Below are 20,081 nucleotides of genomic sequence, written 5' to 3'. Positions count from 1 at the left end.
ACAGGCAAAGAAATAAATTTTCCATCACTGGCATAATGCAGAACATGCAAAAGAATCTGGCCAACTACAGGAGCACTGTAGCCTGTCATAATGAAAGACAAACTGTTTCTGAGTCACAGAAAATGGAAACTAAATGCATCTACATAGAAGCCTATCAATTCACCAGTGGTCCAGTTGGCACATTCAAGAGATCACTGCGCTCTTAATTTCAGGAAGAAAATCCTTTAGAATAGAAAAATTAGGTAATTAGTAAAAGCAAGAGATGTCCTAATTTCTACAACAGAAGAAACAATTCAAGGATACCATACAATAAAACAAGTGAAAAATCTTGCAGAAGGATTTGACATAGACTAAAAACTGCAACCCAGTAATCTCATGGAAACTTTACCATTCAAAGTCAATATGAATGCATGTATCTGACCTTTTAAATCTCACCAATAGGTCATTTTCAATAGCAGAAGATTGAATGTTTTCCCTTTTGACCAACATTTGATCAGTCAATAGTTTATGGAGAAATAATATAATTCAAATGCGTTATGCAATTGGGCTGAATTACATACACACATGCAAGGGAATGTGTGAAAGGGTTGGTTGCATGGATTTGTTTGTGCAAATTGAGTCTGATAGGAGAAGCATCTCAACCTGCAAGGGAATTCTGATCCTTACGGCACATGCAAAGTCATTGATAAGAAACTCTTCAGCAGGAAGAGAAAACAGTCGCTGGAAAGATGAATTCTTCTGTGGTGAGCACGGGATAATCTGCATAACACCATTCTCTGTTAAAGTCTTGCATATATTTTCTAGTAAAAGTGTTGCAAACAGTCAGTAACCAATTCTTGCCTATAATTCCTAATAAATTTGCAGTCACGTCCCCACTTGAACTTTTCCATTAGGTAACCATAAAGAAACATTATTCTAATACTTTTCCATTAGGTAACCATAAAGAAACATTATTCTAATATTTGTCACTTGCATAACGGTCTTTTAGTTTGTTGGCTGTGCTTTATCATTCTTGAAATTCCATAAGCTTTGCCAGTTACATTTCAAATTCTCATAGGCACTATTTTATCTCTTTGAATACTCTGTTTGCTCTCTAATTTATGCAATATCAAATGATTTCTAGTCTATTTTAAAGCATGAAACCATATTCTTTTAAGGTATTCCCTAATTTTCCAATTGAAGATGTTGTAAATAGCTCAGCTATGTCACTTCTGGCTGAACAGTGTCAGAAAAGCCATTTCTGGCAACCATTTCATGTTTCTTGATGGAAATGTTTTACACAAGAAACAGGTGCTTCTTGAGCAACACTGATCATTTCTCAAGCAGTGCTGGTCGTTTCTCAAGCAAAACAGGCCTTTTCTAGAGTAACAGCCGACATGGCAACCTGAACAGAGGTTAAATATTTTTTTCCTTAAGTTTGAGTCATCTTGAAATCCTTCGTAATTTGTTTCAATTCTGCCCCCACATTTCAAGCAGTTGGTCATATCCCTTAAGAAAGCTTAGATATGAGGAAAGCTTAAATATGTGTAGCAGGGGCAGAAAGAGATTTGAACAAATTTGTCAATCTAAAGCCTTGTTTTTTTTCTCTAGACTGTAAGATATGGTGTCTCTCAAACAGTAATAGTACTTTTGTATGCAGTGGAAAGAGAGTTTTTGATAAAAAAGAAAGTCCATGTGAGTTTACCAGCCTTGGAAAAACAGACCTGGATCAATTTTGGGAAGGCCTTAGAGTTGGTTTTGTTTGGTTGGTAAATGTGAATAGGTGTGTTTTACTTTGGAGGAATCAATATGTTTTCAATGGGGTACAAACCTATTAAAAAAGGGGTTTATTAGATTCAAAAGATGGAAATCCAGAACACAACATTATTCGCTGCTTCCCATAAGCTCCATCGAAATAATCACAGCAATTGGCAATTTAGCATAAGCACAAAAGCTTTGAAATCTGTGGAAAGTAATCTTAGGAAAGGAGACTACACCAGTAATCATCAATTCAGCTTCACTAAAAGCCCAATTGGGTGATGGAGGATGATTACTGAGGAAAGGTGAAGGATCAACCTGCAGATAGATCAAATAGACTGGTGCTTCAACAGACAACAGAGTTTTTTACAGAAGCAGGGTGCAGTATGACACTAGTCAGTGGTGATCTTGCAGAGTGATTGGGAGCATTGATGAAAGCATCAGCATTGGCAAAATATTGACAAGGGTCCAGACATTAAAAAACATCAACGAAACTCAGCAAACTGCAGCAAAAATTAAGAATACAAAAGAAGTTATTTTTTTCATTTTTTTAAATATAAACCAACAGTGGCTTCAAGTAATCACATTGACATAAATATGAGAAAACACCAATACGTAAGATGTATTGGACGCCAAATAATACATCAAAGTTGAAACTGAAAACTGATAGCTGTCCAATCAAGGACTCAACACTTAATAACCAATACAAAATGACATCAACAATGATCAATCTAGCAGCTAGCTATAAATTCCTTCTCCCTCTTCTATGGGAAAAGGCAATTGCCCATTTGCTACTAGAAGTTTCCGCAACATCCATCTAAAGGCCACTGGTGGGTCTATCAGTATCAGTATAAGTAGAAGGTGGCGTTGAGGCTGCCACATCACCCTCCTTAGCGTCAATATCTTGGCCCCTCACTCACAGCTATGGGACATCCTCCCCTGCGCCATGTTCCCGCTGCTCCTCTAACCACTCAAGTGGCTCATCCAATGGGCATCAAACGGAATAGAAAACAAGGTGGGGTACCTCTCCATTAGCAAATTTCCAGCAGCCATATAATCAGCAGCATTATCTGTTACTAATTACACAAAATGTTGCACACCTACCTCTCGGATAAACTCATCTAATGATTCACACAGCAATGTCAAGTCTTTAATATTTGTTGATGCATCAACAAATTTAATAAACATTATGAACTAGGATAATGTACCAAGAACTTAAGGAGGGTCCTAGCACTCCCATCCATCAAACCATTGGACATCAACATACATCCAAGGGCATTCCATGTCATGTCCCCATTTTTATTATTCTTCATATTACAGCCGGGGTGGATTTCCAGGGCAGGAGATGGCCAAGTAAGTGGAGCAGGATTATGTCATCAGGGGTCCCAATGGAGTTTTGAGGAGTTTTTATGGTATTTGATGGCATTCACTTGGCATATTCCATCATCTATACAATTTGTCTTTCATTATGTTGCATTCCAACAACTCTCAGAAATCAACATTATTATTGGACATAACTTAATTAATTATGCTCAAAGTGGCATTCCGGGGAGATTAATTGATGGAACACCTCAGTGTAATAGCTTGTTGGAACCGAAACGAGAAGATCTATAGAATGGGATGCTGAGAAGAGACTTCTAGTGGCTGAAGACAGTATGGTGGGCAATTTGCCATTTTCCTTAGTTAAAAATTACTTTAATTAGTCATTAATTAAGGAAAAATAATTAATTGGAGAAGATATTGCTGGTTGCAGAGGAGTTAACATTTTCATTGCTGAAGAAAATATTGTGCAGAAGTTGGGTGGGCCATCGAGGCCATGAATTATTGATTTTGGGTGAACTCTGCCAAAAAGGAAATTGTACCTGCTTATCATTTCTAATGAAATGTCTCTGCTGGAAGGTGTTGGTTTGTTGATATTCTGAAGAGTGGCTTCCATATAAAGTCGTACACCTCTTATCTACTCTCTAGTATTTCTTGATTTATCTCTCATTGTTCGCTGGAACCATTCATGAAAGTAGGTATGAGTCTTGATGACTATTACAAAATTCATGTTATATTGAAGTTTCATCTAGCATTTAAGTTTATGGTGTATATTATTTGGGGGTAAAACTTAGAAATTCACCCTTAGTACTCCTTATATAAGTCACTTGTAACAATATCACATTGAACCTAAGCATATAACTTAGAAATATTGAGATAAACCAAGCTAGGTATGACAATGCTGGGAGTTGCTTGATGTTAGTGCTATGTACAATTAAAAGTATTTTTGTTGTTGAACAATGGAGTATTTGAAACACCTCATAAACCAACACAACACCTCAATGGACTTTGATGGACAACGGAACCCCAAGCAGAATAGCAGACCATTCCCAAAGGGGGTCCATTCCATTCTTCAGCAAGAGCAGCCAAGGGATTTGTAGAAGGGGCAAGAAATAGGATATGAAATCCTTGCACTTAGGACAGATTTAAAATGCATGAGGTTCACATGGAAAGTCCTTTCCAAACTGGATGAGTTGGACAAACTCCTTTCCAAGATAGACTAGTGGGAGGGGAAGAAGTTGTTGTGGGCTTTGAAACCAACCATGCTAGCTTTAATACAGCCCAAGTTGTTGGAGGAACCTTGTGAAGGGGTCAAACTTCCAGTTGCATCATGTCTTAGTAACATTATGAGGTTGACCACACCCATACCTCCTTTCAATGATAATGTTATAAGGCGAATTTTTAGGTTGATAGTAGAGACCTTTTAGGACTTAGATAACACTGTGGGTTTTACCTTTGGGAAAAAGCTCCGAACCTATGACATCATGTTTGATCTAGAGTGTGATGACCTGATTCTTCAAATGTTCCAATCCTTTTTCAGCATTAAGGATCATCACCCTGACACAGTCAAAGCAAACATGTTGTCCATTTTGTCTTCAGTTATGGGAGATCGTGATGCCATTTGCAGGGAGTTGCGGGCTAGATTGTTGACCATTTGGAGGAGAGAACAACCAGTTTCACCTGTTGCTTATGAATTGGCCGAAAGGTTGGTTGAGAAAAACATGGGGTTGTTCAGGAGACAATTGACTAGGGAGGAGCTGCTCAAGTTTGGTGGATCATGCAACAGGAATGAGCTAAGGAGGAAGGGTCTCTGCTTCATTTGCAAGAGACCTTGGGGGCTTGATCACTCATGCTTGAGTGACACTAAGGAGATGATAGAGGCAGAGCAGGGGAAGATTCCTTCTGACTCTCCAGGAGAGGATTCTTCTTTGGACAAGTCCATGGGTTCATACAAGGATGCTTTCGAGGAGCATGAGTCATGTAGAGTCATTGACAGCAGGCCAGATTCATATGATGAGTAGTCAAGGGGTCCTAGGAGAGACATTCAGGATGATGGGTCACTAGTGGTGATTCAGCATGAGCAGCATATGGTGGATCTTGAATCAGTTGAGGAGGAGGATGTGAGCAGTATGCATGGTGAGCCTTCTAGGGAGGGCCAATTGGAGGTTCATATTGAACCCGTGATGATGGAGGATGAGCAGCCACCCTTGGGGTCAGTCATTGATGAGGAGCAGACAAATGTACAGAGAGCTAGCAGGGTCACGATGTTTGCTAGCATTTGTCCTCAAGAGATGCTGGAGTATGACAGGATAGTTTGGCAAGAGATTGGTGGACTGGAGGAGCGTGGGATTTCCTTTCAGGTGAGGGAGATGGCAATGCAGCCATCTTTGGGTCTACCCATTGATGAGGTGCAAACAGGTGTAGTGGAAACTAGCCGAGCTACAACATTTTTAGGCAACAACCCTCTCCAGAAATACATAGACGGGGCTTGCAGCACAATTTGGCTACATGTACCCATTACAGGGAGAGAGGCAGGATTTTCTCGATGGATATGGATGTCCAACCAGGTAGAGCAGCATGAGTTCAAGATGGACCAGTATCAGCATAGTAGACTTGTTCCTTACACCAGAGTGCATGACTTAGATTGGCAGGGAATCATGAGTTGGTATCCTTTTGATGAAGTATCAACCTTAGCTCAGGGCACAGTACAACAGGGGCATTTAGATGAGGAGGTTACTATATGTTTTAGTGAGCAGTGGGAGGTGGATCGACAGTTCACCAGTGTTTCCATAGCATTTTCCCTGCATCAGCAGAGTGGTGATGACCTTGGTCTATGCCCGAGGTTTGATTGGAGGGAAGTGATGATTTGGTTTGCAGTTGGTGGGACAACATTCACAATCGGAGCTATAGCACAGCCGGAGCCATGGAGCATTGGTGCTCCTTCTTGGTGGCATTGTGATCTAGATGAATCTACTAGTAGCAAGTTGAGTCAGAGATGGATATGGGATCTAGGTATTGGAGGATCTAGTCATGTTTCGATAGCTTGGAGGCGTGAAGTTGACCAATGGTTTGTATGGGATCGGGCATTGGGTCTCATTGCATTGGGCCACCAGATTGGTCCACAGATTTGGATTGCATGAGGGCAAACAATCTTGGGGTAGGAGGACTGTCATGTCCCCAATTTAATTCTTCTTCATAGTACAGCTAGGGTTGATTTCCAAGGCAGGAGATGGCCAAGTCAGTGGAGCAGGTTTATGTCATCAGAGGTCCCAATGGAGTTTTGAGGAGTTTTTATGGGATTTGATGGCACTTTCTTAGCATATTCCATCATCCGCATAGTTTTCCTTTTGTTCCGTCGCATTCCGACAACTTTCAAAAATCCGCATTATTATTGGGCATAACTTAATTAATTATGTTTGAGGTGGAATTCTGAGGAGATTAATTAATGGAACACCTCAGTGTAATAGCTCGTTGGAACCAGAACGAGAAGAACTATAGGATGGGATGTTGAGAAGAGACTTCCAGTGGCTGAAGAGAGTATGGTGAGCAATTTGCCATTTTCCTTAGTTAAAAATGACTTTAATTAGTCATTTAATTAAGGAAAAATAATTAATTGGAGAAAAAGGACCAAAAGTGACTTAAGTGAAATAAAATAAAATTAAATGTCACTTAAGATAAAGTCAATGTAGGAGCTTCTAGAATAATAATAAAATAATAAAATAAGATACTTCTAGAGGCTTGGAGATCTATCCATCTGATCTATAAAAGGGGAGGATGAGATCATTTGGAGACATCTTGGATTTGTGTATTGTTTTTGTATGAGAGGTTGAGAACCCGGTTCTGTTCTCCAACAGTAGCCCCAAGACGGAAACCCTTGGATGATTCAGTGAGAGTGGGCGAGCACCCATCTCTTCCCTTGGTGAATCCATTCAGGGTTCACAGGTTGCAGTGTATTGCTTTTCAATTTGTTTTGGAGGCCAATTTGCGGAATTATTGTAGATATGTTTGAGGCCAGTTTATCTCATCTATATGGGTTATATGTGCATGTAAACGCTTGTTTATCTAATATAATAAAGCTAAGGTTGTTCCTATTCATTATGTTTTGGGATTGCAGTGCTTTTTCTATTTAATTTTACATGGCAATCTTCTGTTAAATGTATGATATTTTTATGTGAAGTGTTTGTTCCAAATTTGCTTCATTTGGGACATTACATTCCGTGATTTCCATAGGTTCTCCAATCTAGTATTGAGATCGGCTTTTTCCTTTTGAAGAATTGGCCCTCGCAGCTCCTCATTAGCACTCGTTTTATACCATAGGCCAACAATAGCTACAACATCAATCATTGACTAGAAGAATAGATTGGTCTTAGAAATGGTCAAAGGTTTGTCACTCCTAAAATGACACCTCCTCGTAACCCTCCCTACTTCTTCCTTCTACTTTATTTGACCTTTGATTTGATTGAACATTGCACCTAGTGTCCAATTCTTGGAACAAAAAAAAGGTTAGATACTAATGGAAGGGAAACCCATGGAGTCCCTCTCACTACCCCTTGCCAGCTTTTTGGGTGACTCCAAAAGTGTTTTCACCTAGCTAGGAAAGGATTAATTCTCCTAATCCCTCAGTGATGCTTTATGGACATACAAATGGCTCTGTTGCCGCAAAATCTAGCAAGTCTTAAAGAGGTGTACTACCCAACAAGGCAACCACTAGACTAAGTGGCAACAATGGGTTGATGGCTTGTTGTCACCATATAGCCAAAACCCCCTACATTTATGGATTTTCACCAATGGAAGGAGTCTCGGTATAAGGTAACCTGTAACGGATATTCTAGATATAAAGGTGTAAGAAGACCAAGAGGCTTCTAAGAGAAAGACACAACTTAAGTACAAGGCTCTGTTACCACAAAATCTAGAAGGACTTGGACAAGAACACCCTACAAGGCTAAAACTAGACCAAGAGACAACAATAGGGTAGTGGCCCACTGTCATCACAACCATAACCCCCTGCTCTTTATAGATTATCACTGATGGGAGGAGTTCCAGTATGTGAGAAGGTCACCTAATGGATATTCTAAGGTTAGGGTACAAGGTGACACAATATGGCTTTCTAGAAAAAGGGCACAATTTAGATTCAAGGCTCCAATTGAAGGCAAACTCCTTTCTTGATGGAGGCCTATTTGATGGGGCACAAGACCTAGGGTTTGATTGATGAGTTGAGTGTTGGTGTAACCAAAGGTCAAGGCTAGGAGAAAAGGTTTCCAACAATGTATATTAGCAAGTCCAAGGCTCATGAAACCTTCAAAGAAGCCCCTAAGTTGAAGAAAAACTAGACTAGGGTTCCCCCTTAGGGAAAACAACTAGGGAAAGAAAATTTATGGACAAGATTGAAGTGGATGCCCACCAAAAGGATAGATTTTGTGGCAAATTCTATCCCCTTGATGTTTAGGCTCTCCAATCCCACAAACTCACCTTTCCTAGGGATTCACACCAAGCCCTAGTTAGCTCACTTGGCCTTAAGAGGCCGAAAATAGAGAAAGATAAATTATGGATTGAAAACGAATTTGATCACCAACCAAATGGACCAGACCCTTATTCCTTGGGAGTATGGAGTCAATGATGCTTCAAATTAGCCAAATAGTCTCTAAGGAGGCTGAAATTTTGATGCCCTAGCAACAAAATTCCAATAATTACCTATGCAATTGAAGATGGTTTTTTCATCAGAGAGCTACTAAGAGTTCACCACTAAGGGAAATCATTCACATGTTATGTATGAGTAATGCATGCAATAGATCATCTAGCTTAGCATCCTCTTGACCATAGAAGTGTACCCAAAGATTTTTGAAGACTTTGTGCCCAAGGATGTAGCAGAAGCTTCATGTACCATCATAGATCTTCATATCATCAAAGTTTTTCAACTCTACTTCTTCTTCTCATCTTCTTCTATTGTACCCAGATTCCACAAGCCCTACGGGGATGATGTAAAGTGATGCTAGTATGATGAGTTGGTGAAAATTCGAAAATTCGAATCCTATTGCAGCAACTGGACATTCCCTATCAAAAACTCGGCCTCTTGGAGCACTACATCAGCCTCTACGCTACTCTGCATAGCTGGCTGGACGACTTGCTTCGGACTGGTTTCAAATGAAGTCGTTCTGCCTCTAGATGTTGAGAAAATCATCTCTTTCACTCTCTAGGACTCCTTCCCGACCTCTAGAACTGAGAACGATTTTTCTTCTCCCCAAATCTAACTGCCTAGCTGAAGCTACTATGCTACCTCTCTAGGATAATTGGGCTCACTTGTTGCTGCCTCCCCAGATCTAGAAAATCTTTCCTCTGAATCATTATCTCTGCCCCTCATTCATTGCTTCGATCTCACCTGTTCTCTCTCAGGCAATTGACTGCTGCTACTTTGGAAATCGATCTACTCATGAAATCAAACTTCTCTAGTGCCTTCTCCAAGTGCCCATCAACTTCTTCTTTAAGCCTCTGTTGGGACTCCAACGGCCAAGATTAGATCTTAATCGAAGGATAGGATTAATTTGAAGTCGATCCGTGTGAGTTTCTAGAACATTCACACCTTGACTTAATTAATTCTACTTAATTAGCCATATTCCCTTAGTTTAGATTTAGGAAATATTTAAAAATCAGCTATTAATCTAATTAAGCCATCTCTAAGTGGAATTTCCATAAACGATTTCTGGGTTTTGGAGATCTCCTGTATTCTAGTCTCTCCACAAAATTTTGTGGCTATAACACATCTGATGCTACAAAAAATAACACTCCCTCTTAGAGAGGAATATGTTATAGTGCTCTATTGCTCATCTTGTAGCAGCACCCTGTCTCTGCATCATCTCCTGTCACGTTGCTAATGTCTCGCTGTTGCTGCCCACCAACGACTGCGCAACTTTGATATCTGTTGCAACTATGTTGTTGCTGACCTTACTGAACTGCTGTCAACATTGCATCTGCACTACAACTCCCTCTTCATCTAAAATTGTTGCAACTGCAACATCAGCAACTAAAAAGCATCCTAAAAACTGAATCAACTATGATCAGTGTGATGCATCTGTCTCCCGAGTCCTAACTGCTACTAGTATTTGAACTATCACTGAAGATTAGCGTTGTTGTTGACTCTACACTGTGCCAACTGCACTGCTACCAACTCTACACTGCGTTCCCCATCATCTTACTACTACTAGTCTCTGCAACTGTCACTATGGAATCTAACTGCATCAATTGTCACTGATCCATCCTACCACTGAATATTGTGGGCCCCCGTAGCAAGGTATTGATCCATGAGGTGGACTGCTCAAAGATCCTGCCCAATCTCTATAGCTCTCTAGGGTTACAACTCCAAGTCATCCCACCTCTCTCCTAGAGGTATGGCTGCAAACATAGCAAAATTTGATCTACTCATGTTGTTGTTTTTATTTCTCTACTAATGCTTTTGCACTATTGTTGCAACTCCTACAATAATGAGTCTGATATCCCTAGATCTTGAAGCACTAGATTCCATAGGGATGCTCCCTCAGAAACTAGACTCCCTCTAAGTCTCGATCTCCCTATGGAAAATTTCTTTGCTCCCTCAGAAACTAGACTCCCTCTAAGTCTCAATCTCCCTATGGGAAATTTCTTTGCTCCCTCCTGGCAACTCACATTGTCCTCCTGCATTGGATATTGGACTGCAAAGCTCTGCGCTGGGAATCTCCTAGCTGGAACTGTACCTGCATACTGCAACTGGGGAATTCACGCTACCTGTGTCACTGCATCTAGCTCTACAAATATCTCCTAGGTACTGACTGCAACTAGATTTGCAACTGTCTAATGACAAAATATGTTTGTTGACACTGAACCTTCTACTATGATACCGTGGGCTCCTGTAGCAAAGGCAATGGTCCTGTTGCAACAGTCTGGAACTGATCTGACTGATCTCCTTGTTGCAACTACCCTGGACCCTGCCCATCTAGCATACTAGAGTCTCGTACTCCTCCACCTCCTGGATCTGGTGCCCAACTATCTCCTTTCAAGTCTAGTCCTTGGATGGGACCCTTCCTTTCTTTGCAACTCGCACTAGACAACTCGTACTTCCTCCGGCATCTGCCTGCGGAAACAGGAAGTTCATCTGTTGCCCAGATCTGCATTGTGGCTAACTCGTACGACCTCCTCTAGCAATCTCGTACGACCATCCCTACAGAGCTACAATGTAATGACCCAACTCGAGTTATAGAGAACATAGAAATATTAGCGTACATATCAAACATGCATATGATAGCTACATATGCATGTATCACATGTACTACACTAGTATATGCATTAATCAATTATGAAAAGTCCAAGTATAGGGTAACAAGTTAATATTGAAGTACTGAGTAAATACCTAACTTACCGGAATATAATGAATGTATTGTGGGGTAAAAGTTATACATACCACTATCATACTATAACTAGTATATTGTTCAAAGGAAAGTAAAAGCATTGGCTTATGTAAATAAAAGAGAATTATATTATATATATTATTTACTACATTGTTCAAAGGAAAGTAAAAGCATTGGCTTATGTAAATAAAAGAGAATTATATTATATATATTATTTACTACATTAACGGGGAGAAATTATATATATTAACAAAAAGAAGAAGATTAATTAATTAATTATTAATTGTTTTAGAAATATATATAAAATAAATTTACTATATATAAAGTAACAATCTTTAATTTAAAATATAAGTCAATAAAGGGAATTGAAGTAGAACTATTAAATTCAAATATATATATGAAACTCTTAAGACTTCACTGCCTCATAAACTCATGATTGTTCCATATGACATCATTTAATAGTGACCACCTCTTGAAAACTTTTCGAGGTTCCAGATAACCAACTAAAGGAAGGAAACCTTATTACAATTGGAGGGTGTTGAAATTTTGGGGTTATAAGAAGGGGGTCTGGACAGGGGGATGAATCTAGAGGGAAGTGTAAGCAAGAATTCTAAGAGAACCACAATTGAGAGATTTGAGTTATTATTCTTGGAATTTTGGGCACAGGGGCCAAAAGAGCTCCATTTTGAAGGCTTCTGGGTCTGAGAACCATATAGGTTGATCCCAGATAGGCTGGGAGGACAAAAGGGTTGGTTTGGTAATGGGAGCGGGAGAAACAACAAACGAAAACACCATCAAGCGAAAGTTCTAGGTAAGTACCTGCAATTGTATTGTTAAATTCTAGCTAAAATTCATTGTCTGGTTAAACTAGGTATAAGTCTTAAATTAAATTTTGTTAATTATTGAATTTAGGGCCTTAGATCTGCTACCAGAACGAGGTTACTAACTCTTGGACCTGCTAAAATGGTGTTACAGTCTATGCTTTCCTTATTTATGATTTCAAGTTTAAAATTGTGTAAGTTAATCGCATGGTAGGAAATATTTCATGTTTGTCTTGCTATAATTAAATTATCCCTGTAACACAAGAATTGAGCGACTGTATGTGGTTTTGCAATTAAAAATTGGTATGATTGCATGAGAAACAATTTATAAAATTTGGTGACTAGAGAGGCTCAAAGCCCATGATTGATAATGAAGAAGCCCAAATCATAAGGCTAAGTTTACACCCCTGCAAGAGTGAGAAATTTGAGGCCGTTATCATTTCAATTATGGTGGAGAAATTACATTTTCAAAATCCCATTGACTCATGTTGTCTAGTGGTCCCTAATCTGATTAAGATATTCTAAAAACAAATTGTTTCTATTTCGTAGCTCAACGCATGGAATAACCATTATTTTCTAGAAGTTTTGAACACATGCGAACTGACAGTTTCGAAATTTAGTTCTAAGTAGGTTATCTATGGAGCCTTTACGATTTCACCTTTATTCAAGTCAAGATAAACCCATAGTCCTGAAATATGTAATTTCGTGTTCTAGGGTTCACGTTTTGCTATGTGCTTGCATGATTAGTTAGGGGGTTCATAATTTTGCTACTTGTTAGAGGGTTCATTTTATTTTGTTAAACATGTAAATGAAACGAAAGGTATTATCGACTCTCGTGAGCAAGGAATGGCATTTGCTTCTTTTATACTGACTCTGTCATTCGACAATTCTCTACGTGGTAAGCCACTGACCCAACCAATTCGCTAACCCTTTAAAGATTTGTCTGGCGAGATTTCTCTTGAAGATTTAGGTGAGGGTAAAACATTAGCCTTTCATTACTGTTTGGATATCAGTTTGAATCTATGGAAAATCTTAAAGGTTTTACAAATGTTTTGAATTGTTTTATTGATGTTTAAAAAAAGAAATTTTACTAAGGATCAGAACTTATCAATTATAGGAGAGGTCATTCTTTACATAAGATTGAAATGTGTATATTTTTCTTATAATATTGGGGTAATTAACATTTTCTTACAAAATTAATTTCACTGTTTGATCTTGGTTATAAATTGCATAATTTTCTCCAGAAACACACAAATGCTTGATTAACAATTACGTTCACAGCGAGAGTGCCTACAGCGAGACCTACCAGCGTCCACAGCGAGAGTGCCTACAGCGAGACCTACCAGCATCTTCTCAGCGTAACCTACCAGCATTTTTCTAGCTACGAGGTTAGCCTATCAGCGAGTTATCTTATCAAAGGCTGCATGAAGCGTTGTGAAGAGTGATGAACCAGCGATCATCAGCATAAATCCAGGACCAGTGGTCTCTTGACTTCTGAAATCTCTCTTTTCGAGCCATTTCGATAACACACCATGCCTCATATCCTTCTCCTCACACCTATCATCAGCTATATACATCTGCATGAAGGTATTCTAGCCTACGTCCTCATTAAGGTTAGCTACATGTTTTTCGCAGATGCTTCACGCATGCATGTGCGTCGTAGGGTGGACAAATGTCGGTTAAGGTGTACATTCCATAAGATTTCAAAAACTCTATAAAACTGCCCCTTCTTCAACGCGCGCGGTTTTCTGCCTTCTTGGCCTTTCATCCTCCCTACGTCTGCACTGGGGAGGATCACGCTTGCCTTCCCACGCCTTAGCCTGAATCTTTGTCCTCTGCAAATCATTGTTAGCCTCAGTAAGTCTCTTTTGAGCGCTGATGGATTGATTCATGCGAATGTGGTCTCTGGTGCTCCCGCTCGTGGTGGACGCTCGCGGTAAAGGTTAGTATTCGATTTCCTTTTTCTTTGCAAAATGCTGGTCCCTAAACACTTTTTCAAGCCTCATAAAAGGAATTCATAGCTGCAGTGGTTATTATGATTTTATTTCTATAAATTTTCTCTGCTAGATATAGAAATCTTCGTTATATTTCTGGCTAGTCACCGTTATTTTATGAAGTTTTTCTAGTCTAAAACATCCCCAGCACCATCTTCTCAAGATGTTAAAGGATCTTTTTCACAAAATCAGAAAGTTCATAGTAGTATACGAGCCGTGTACAGATATAAGGTTCAGAATTGGTAATTGGTGGTGTATATTTGAGGTTTACTGCTGCTTTTTTGCATGTAATGATTCTTCATCAGTCTAGATAGCTCTCAGAAGTCCTGCCTCCGAATCCTCCCAGCTTCCTGGCGTGGTTCAGTAGCTTTCCCCTTGGCCGGAAAATATTCCGGTAATCGGGTTCCTGCTCATCCTTTTCATGAAAATTTCAAATTGGCATCGGGATTAGAAAGCATTGTCCTTTAGTATCCTGTCTCGTACCTGGATAATCTTCAAAATTCTAGGAAAATCCTTTTTGCGGTCTAAATGACGGCAAGATGCCTTCATACATAAGCTAAGATGTCGAACCTTTCTGCTGATTTACTCTGAGCTAGTACATGCATTAATTTTGGAGATGTCTTGCTAGTGTCCTTTATGATTTCTCGATTATTCTATATTCCTATCCTGGTGTCAGGACAGCTCCTCTCCCTTTCCTTTTCCCATTCGAGCATTTATTCTATCCAGGTACTCCTTATGACAGAAGCCAGAGGGCTTTAAATTTTCAGTACTCATCCGGATTTGACAACTGACTAAAACATTACCGAAATCCAAGGTAAGATTTTTGGAGGCGTATGGACGGAGAACCCGATGCAACTGCCACAGAGGACCTGATACGGGTCACCATGGAGGTTGAGAGGGCATGGGAGAATGCCACGTTATCCGGACAATGGCAAACAACTCTGGATGATATGGTTGTAAAGCCATCTTTTCAAGGTGCTGACAGGGAAAGGTCCCGTCACTTATCCCGTAGAGAAGATAGAGGGGAGCAGAAGGAACAGGGCTTTCATGAGCACCTAGACTGCTATAACAAGGCGCAAAAACCTGTTAAAATTACCGCTCCGCCTCCTGCAATCAAGATTGATAGCGTGCATCTGACCGAAAGGATTGAGAGTCTACAGAACCTTGCCCTTATAGGTAGATGGCATTTCCCCGAAATGAATGATGTTGATATGAGGAAGTGGATAACAATCCACTGGAAACCAGTGATAGGATATATACCCATTATATCAAACCTTATGAAGGAGTGGTACTGCTTCCATTTTCTAAATGCTGCTGATGCTGAAGCTATTCAGAAATGTCTGTGGGTGTTTAAAAGGAGCTTCCTTGCTCTTTATAGGTGGTATATGGGGTTCAAACCGCTAAAAAATGCGCCCTCAAATAACCTTATATGGGTAAAATTTCCAAATCTTCCTTTAGAACTATGGTCAAAAGAAACCCTTGAGGAGATTGGTAATTCTATAGGCAGATTTATCTACGTTGATCCTTGGTGTCTAGGAGAAAAGGATAAAAGAATAGCTTGGATCCTCATAGAAAAATCGTACAGGGGGGGATATCCAGATCACATTGAGATTGCTTGGAGAGATCAGATAATCAAGCAAAGATTGGACTTCTGGGGCATCCCGTTCAGATGCGCAGCTTGTCATAAAACTGGACATTTAATAAAAGATTGTCCTAAACAAAAGCTTCTTAAAAATAGGAGCCTCAGACAAAAGGCGAGAAGATAGGTCTCATCGACTAGCTCATCCTCCACAGAGTCGCTGGTAGACCATCTCCCCAAATCAACAGCTTCCCCACGGGTATTATCACAGGACCCTCCTCTATTTCCAGAAACCAGACCTGGCAGCCCAGGTAATAACATCAATTCTTTGATAAGCAACCCTATAGCTTTTCAGTGCTCCCCCATTCCGGAACCAAGAGATGATAAAGCTATTCCTTCCCTGAGCCCCATGCGGGTAAAGGACTTCTCCGTCGGATCCATCCCTATTCCTATATCATCCTCATCACCAATCCCTAATCAAAATCTCTTATCCCATATAAAAGGAAAAGAACCATGTGTGTTTGTCACCCCTATAAACTCCCCTGCTTCATCCCCAACTAATCCTTACGATAGTGATCTAGACTTTCTTCTCAATCGAAAGTCTCTCGAACTGGAGCCTTTAACTATCCATAAACCTAGGAACCAGGCCTCGCCGGTCATTAGCCCGGACTCTGCAATAAATAGAACTGTAAGAAAAAAGAATCGGGGAGGCAGCAGGCATTTTAGAGGAAGAACCACTGTTACGAACAGCGGGGTTAGAAATCTCTCTCTGGTTGAAGTCCCTATTTATGGCATGCCAGATTCACAGCCTCTTAGAGCAAGCGCGGCTGGCAAATCCTCCAAATGACTTTTATCATCTCTATGAATATCAGAGGTCTTGGCGTTGACCCCAAATTTCTAACGCTGAAAAATTTCTTCTACTCTTCCAGGTCGGGTATAATTCTTATCCAAGAAACTATGCATAGTCGCGAAGCCACCATTTCTTACTTCAGGAAAATGCTTCCATCTTAGTATATGGTGGCTACAGAGGCTCGAGGATTGTCAGGGGGTCTAGCTACTCTATGGGATCCTAGCTAAAGCATATAAATGTTTTGCCAGGATAATCATTTCGGCATCCATCAGGGCATAGATCTTCCTATTAATATCTTAAACATCTATGCGCCTTATAAAAATAGAGCTCCTTTTTGGGAAAAATTGTTCTCATCAGATATGTTTGATATTGAACATCTCTTAATTGCAGGTGATTTAAATGTAACATTGAGTTTGGAAGAATGTTGGTGATTCGGGAAGAAAAAGGATCCGCTGGCTAATATCATAAAACTTGAGCTTCTAAATAAAAATTTGGTGGATATCGCTCCCTCGGAAATGAAGCCGACATGGGTTAATGGCAGAACTGATAAGGCCTATATTGCTAAAAGGATTGATCGGTTCCTAGTACACATCAGCATTATAGACAAGATGGGCATGCCTTTTTCAGCAGTGGAGAATGTACTTGTATCGGATCACAAACCTATTCTCTTATCATGGCCAGAAAATGGATCCAGAAGGGGATATCCCTTTAAGTTTAACAGAATTCTTTTACAAGACCCAGCATTTAATGAATATATTTCCAATGCATGGAAAGAGCTAACAGCAAAGGCTAAGCTCCCCCCGTTTTTAACATTCAGAGATAAGATGGCAGCTATAAGAAAGCTAGTGAAGAAATGGCAAATTCAAAAAAGGGAGAAAGATAGGCAGGAACTTCAAACAATCCAACAGGAATTGGATAGCCTTTTGAAATTATCAGATGCAAACTCGTGCTCTTTCAGCATGAAATGTAGCATAAGAGAGCTTGAAAGGAAAAAATTTAAATTGTTGAAGCAAGAGGAATCCTTTTGGAGGCTTAAAAGCAGGGCTTTATGGCTCCAAGAAGGCGACAAAAACACTAAGTTTTTTCATAACTATGCAAATGCCAGACGTGACAAAAACTCCATATGGAAGATAAGGGATGGAAATGGAGGTCTCGCGGTATCTCAAGATGACATCACAAAGGAGGCTGTCAGTCATTTCAAGAAACAATACAGCAGAAGGAAAGATATTGCCTTTCGGGACATTCTATGGGGTATTGATTTGGTTCCCCAGATGTTTGATGATGAGAAGAATGAGGCCTTGTTCCAGCCAATCACAGAAGATGAGCTACTCGGAATTATGAAGTCCTTCAAGAAAGATAAGAGCCCGGGCTCGGATGGCTGGACAATTGATTTTTTCATCCACTTCTTCGACCTCATTAAACAAGATCTTCTAAGGATGGTGGAAGCGTCTAGGATGACTGGTAACATACACCATATCACTACTTCCACATTGATTGCCCTAATCCCAAAAAAGGGTGTGCCAGAATCTTTTCATGATTTTAGACCGATATCCTTATGCAATATCTCTTTCAAAATCATCACAAAGGTTATTGCTGAAAGAATTAAAGGAACACTGGCCTCCTTTTTATCTAGGAACCAACACGCTTTTCTAAAGGGTCGCAATATTCTGGATGCTGTGGCTAACACTCAGGAGTGCTTGTTCTCTATGTCTTCCCAAAATACAGAAGCAGCCATCATGAAAATTGACTTGCAAAAAGCGTACGACTGTTTGGATTGGGGGTTTATTGAAAGTCTTTTGGCAAAGATTGGTCTGAGATCCAACTCCATCCGATGGATCATGGCTTGCGTAGTGAATGTTAACTATGCGGTTATTATCAATGGTATTCCCTCTCATTTTTTTCAAGCAGAGAGAGGCTTGCATCAGGGATGCCCCCTTTCGCCTCTTTTATTCATTTTGGCCATGAACTCCTTAAGCATCCACATCAATAAAGCGGTCGCCGAAAACAATTGCAGACCTATTAAGATTTGCAGGCACAACTTCATTTCGCACAACCTCTTTTTTGATGATATCCTCTTATTTGCAATGTTATGCAGAACATCATGGACATGTTTAAAGGATATTCTTGAAAGATTCCAAAGAGCCTCTAGCCTTTTTATTAACAAAGCGAAATCTTTACTCTATCACAATGATACCAATATGGAAATGGTGAATTGGATTTCTCAGCTTTTTGGGATTGAGTCAAGATCGATCAAGGAAGGCCTCAAATACTTAGGTTTTCATCTCAAAGCAAAAGCTTACTCAAGGAATGATTGGCAATGGCTGATAGAAAGATTCTATAAAAAGATATCGGCATGGGAACATAGATGTCTATCCTTGGCAGGCAGAGTCATCCTTTCTCAATCTGTTTTATTGCAGTTGGCGGTCTTTTGGGCTCATTTATTTGTCCTTCCAGCAAGCATTACTCAAAAGATGACCAAGATAGGCAGAGTCATCCTTTCTCAATCTGTTTTATTGCAGTTGGCGGTCTTTTGGGCTCATTTATTTGTCCTTCCAGCAAGCATTACTCAAAAGATGACCAAGATCACGGCAAATTTTATTTGGGGTGGAAAATCTGAACAGAGTAAATTCCATCTCTCCAAAATGGACTTTATTTCATTGCCTAAGCATCTCGGGGGATGGGGTTTAATGGATCTGAAGGCTTTTGGGAAGGCCCTATTATGTAAATCGCTCTGGAGAGGGATTTTTGGGGATGGGCCATGGAGTGTTACAGTAAAACAAAAATATATGAAAGGCAAAAGTCTGGAATATTGGTTCAGGACAGGAGCAATTGGAACTAAACAAGGATCTGCCATATGGCTCAGTCTTAGGAAGGTCGAGAAATATTTCTTGAAGAATCTAAAGTGGAGGATTTTTTCTGGAAACAATATCATAATTGGTTTGGATCCTATTGCATGCTGTCGGGGAAGCATTTCCATTCCAGACAACCTCATTTTTTCCTTTCACAGAATTGGTTATTTTACATGGGACAAGCTCATTTCTGATTGGAGCGGCCTTACTCCCATATGGAAGGATGCCTCTGATATCGGCTTGCCAGTGAAATTGAGTTCCTCTTGGAACAATGTCAAAGATGCTCTAGTGGCAAGCGAGATTCTTCGTGGAGGGCCAAAAGACCACCTAGCATGGTCCTTGTCCAATGATCATATGACAGCACAAGTAAAAGATATTTATTCCGATATTATTTCTTCAAAGGTTTCGCCTACAAGCTCAAAATTTCCGACGGTTCTCTGGAAATCGGGTTGCCCTCTTAAGATGATTCTTTTCTCATGGTTAGTGTTTAACAATAAGAACCTGACATGGGACAACTTGAGGAAAAGAAGCTGGCATGGCCCAAGCAGGTGTTCGA

The 20,081-nt window shown here is 40.0% G+C and overlaps 1 protein-coding gene across 5 annotated transcripts in view; it reads right to left on the bottom strand.

Moving 5' to 3' along the window:
• LOC149204414 (C2 and GRAM domain-containing protein At1g03370-like) overlaps positions 1-20,081 on the bottom strand; it is a 514,970-nt gene that overhangs the window by 287,808 nt on the left and 207,081 nt on the right. For 4 of the 5 annotated variants that reach the window (XM_089394709.1, XM_089394708.1, XM_089394710.1 and 1 more), the window contains exon 5: positions 643-759. The exons of the other annotated variant lie outside the window; for it this stretch is intronic. In XM_089394709.1, coding sequence (XP_089250835.1) covers positions 643-759 — 117 coding nt within the window. The remainder of the gene's footprint in view (positions 1-642; positions 760-20,081) is intronic. 5 annotated transcript variants of the gene reach the window in all.

The sequence above is a fragment of the Pinus tabuliformis genome, chromosome 1_2, assembly GCF_031772625.1.
Source record: "Pinus tabuliformis cultivar Carrire ecotype Pingquan chromosome 1_2, CPIR1, whole genome shotgun sequence".
Lineage (NCBI taxonomy): Eukaryota > Viridiplantae > Streptophyta > Pinopsida > Pinales > Pinaceae > Pinus > Pinus tabuliformis.
Note: the sequence above shows the minus strand (reverse complement) of the source record. Positions and strands in the feature narration are given on the sequence as shown.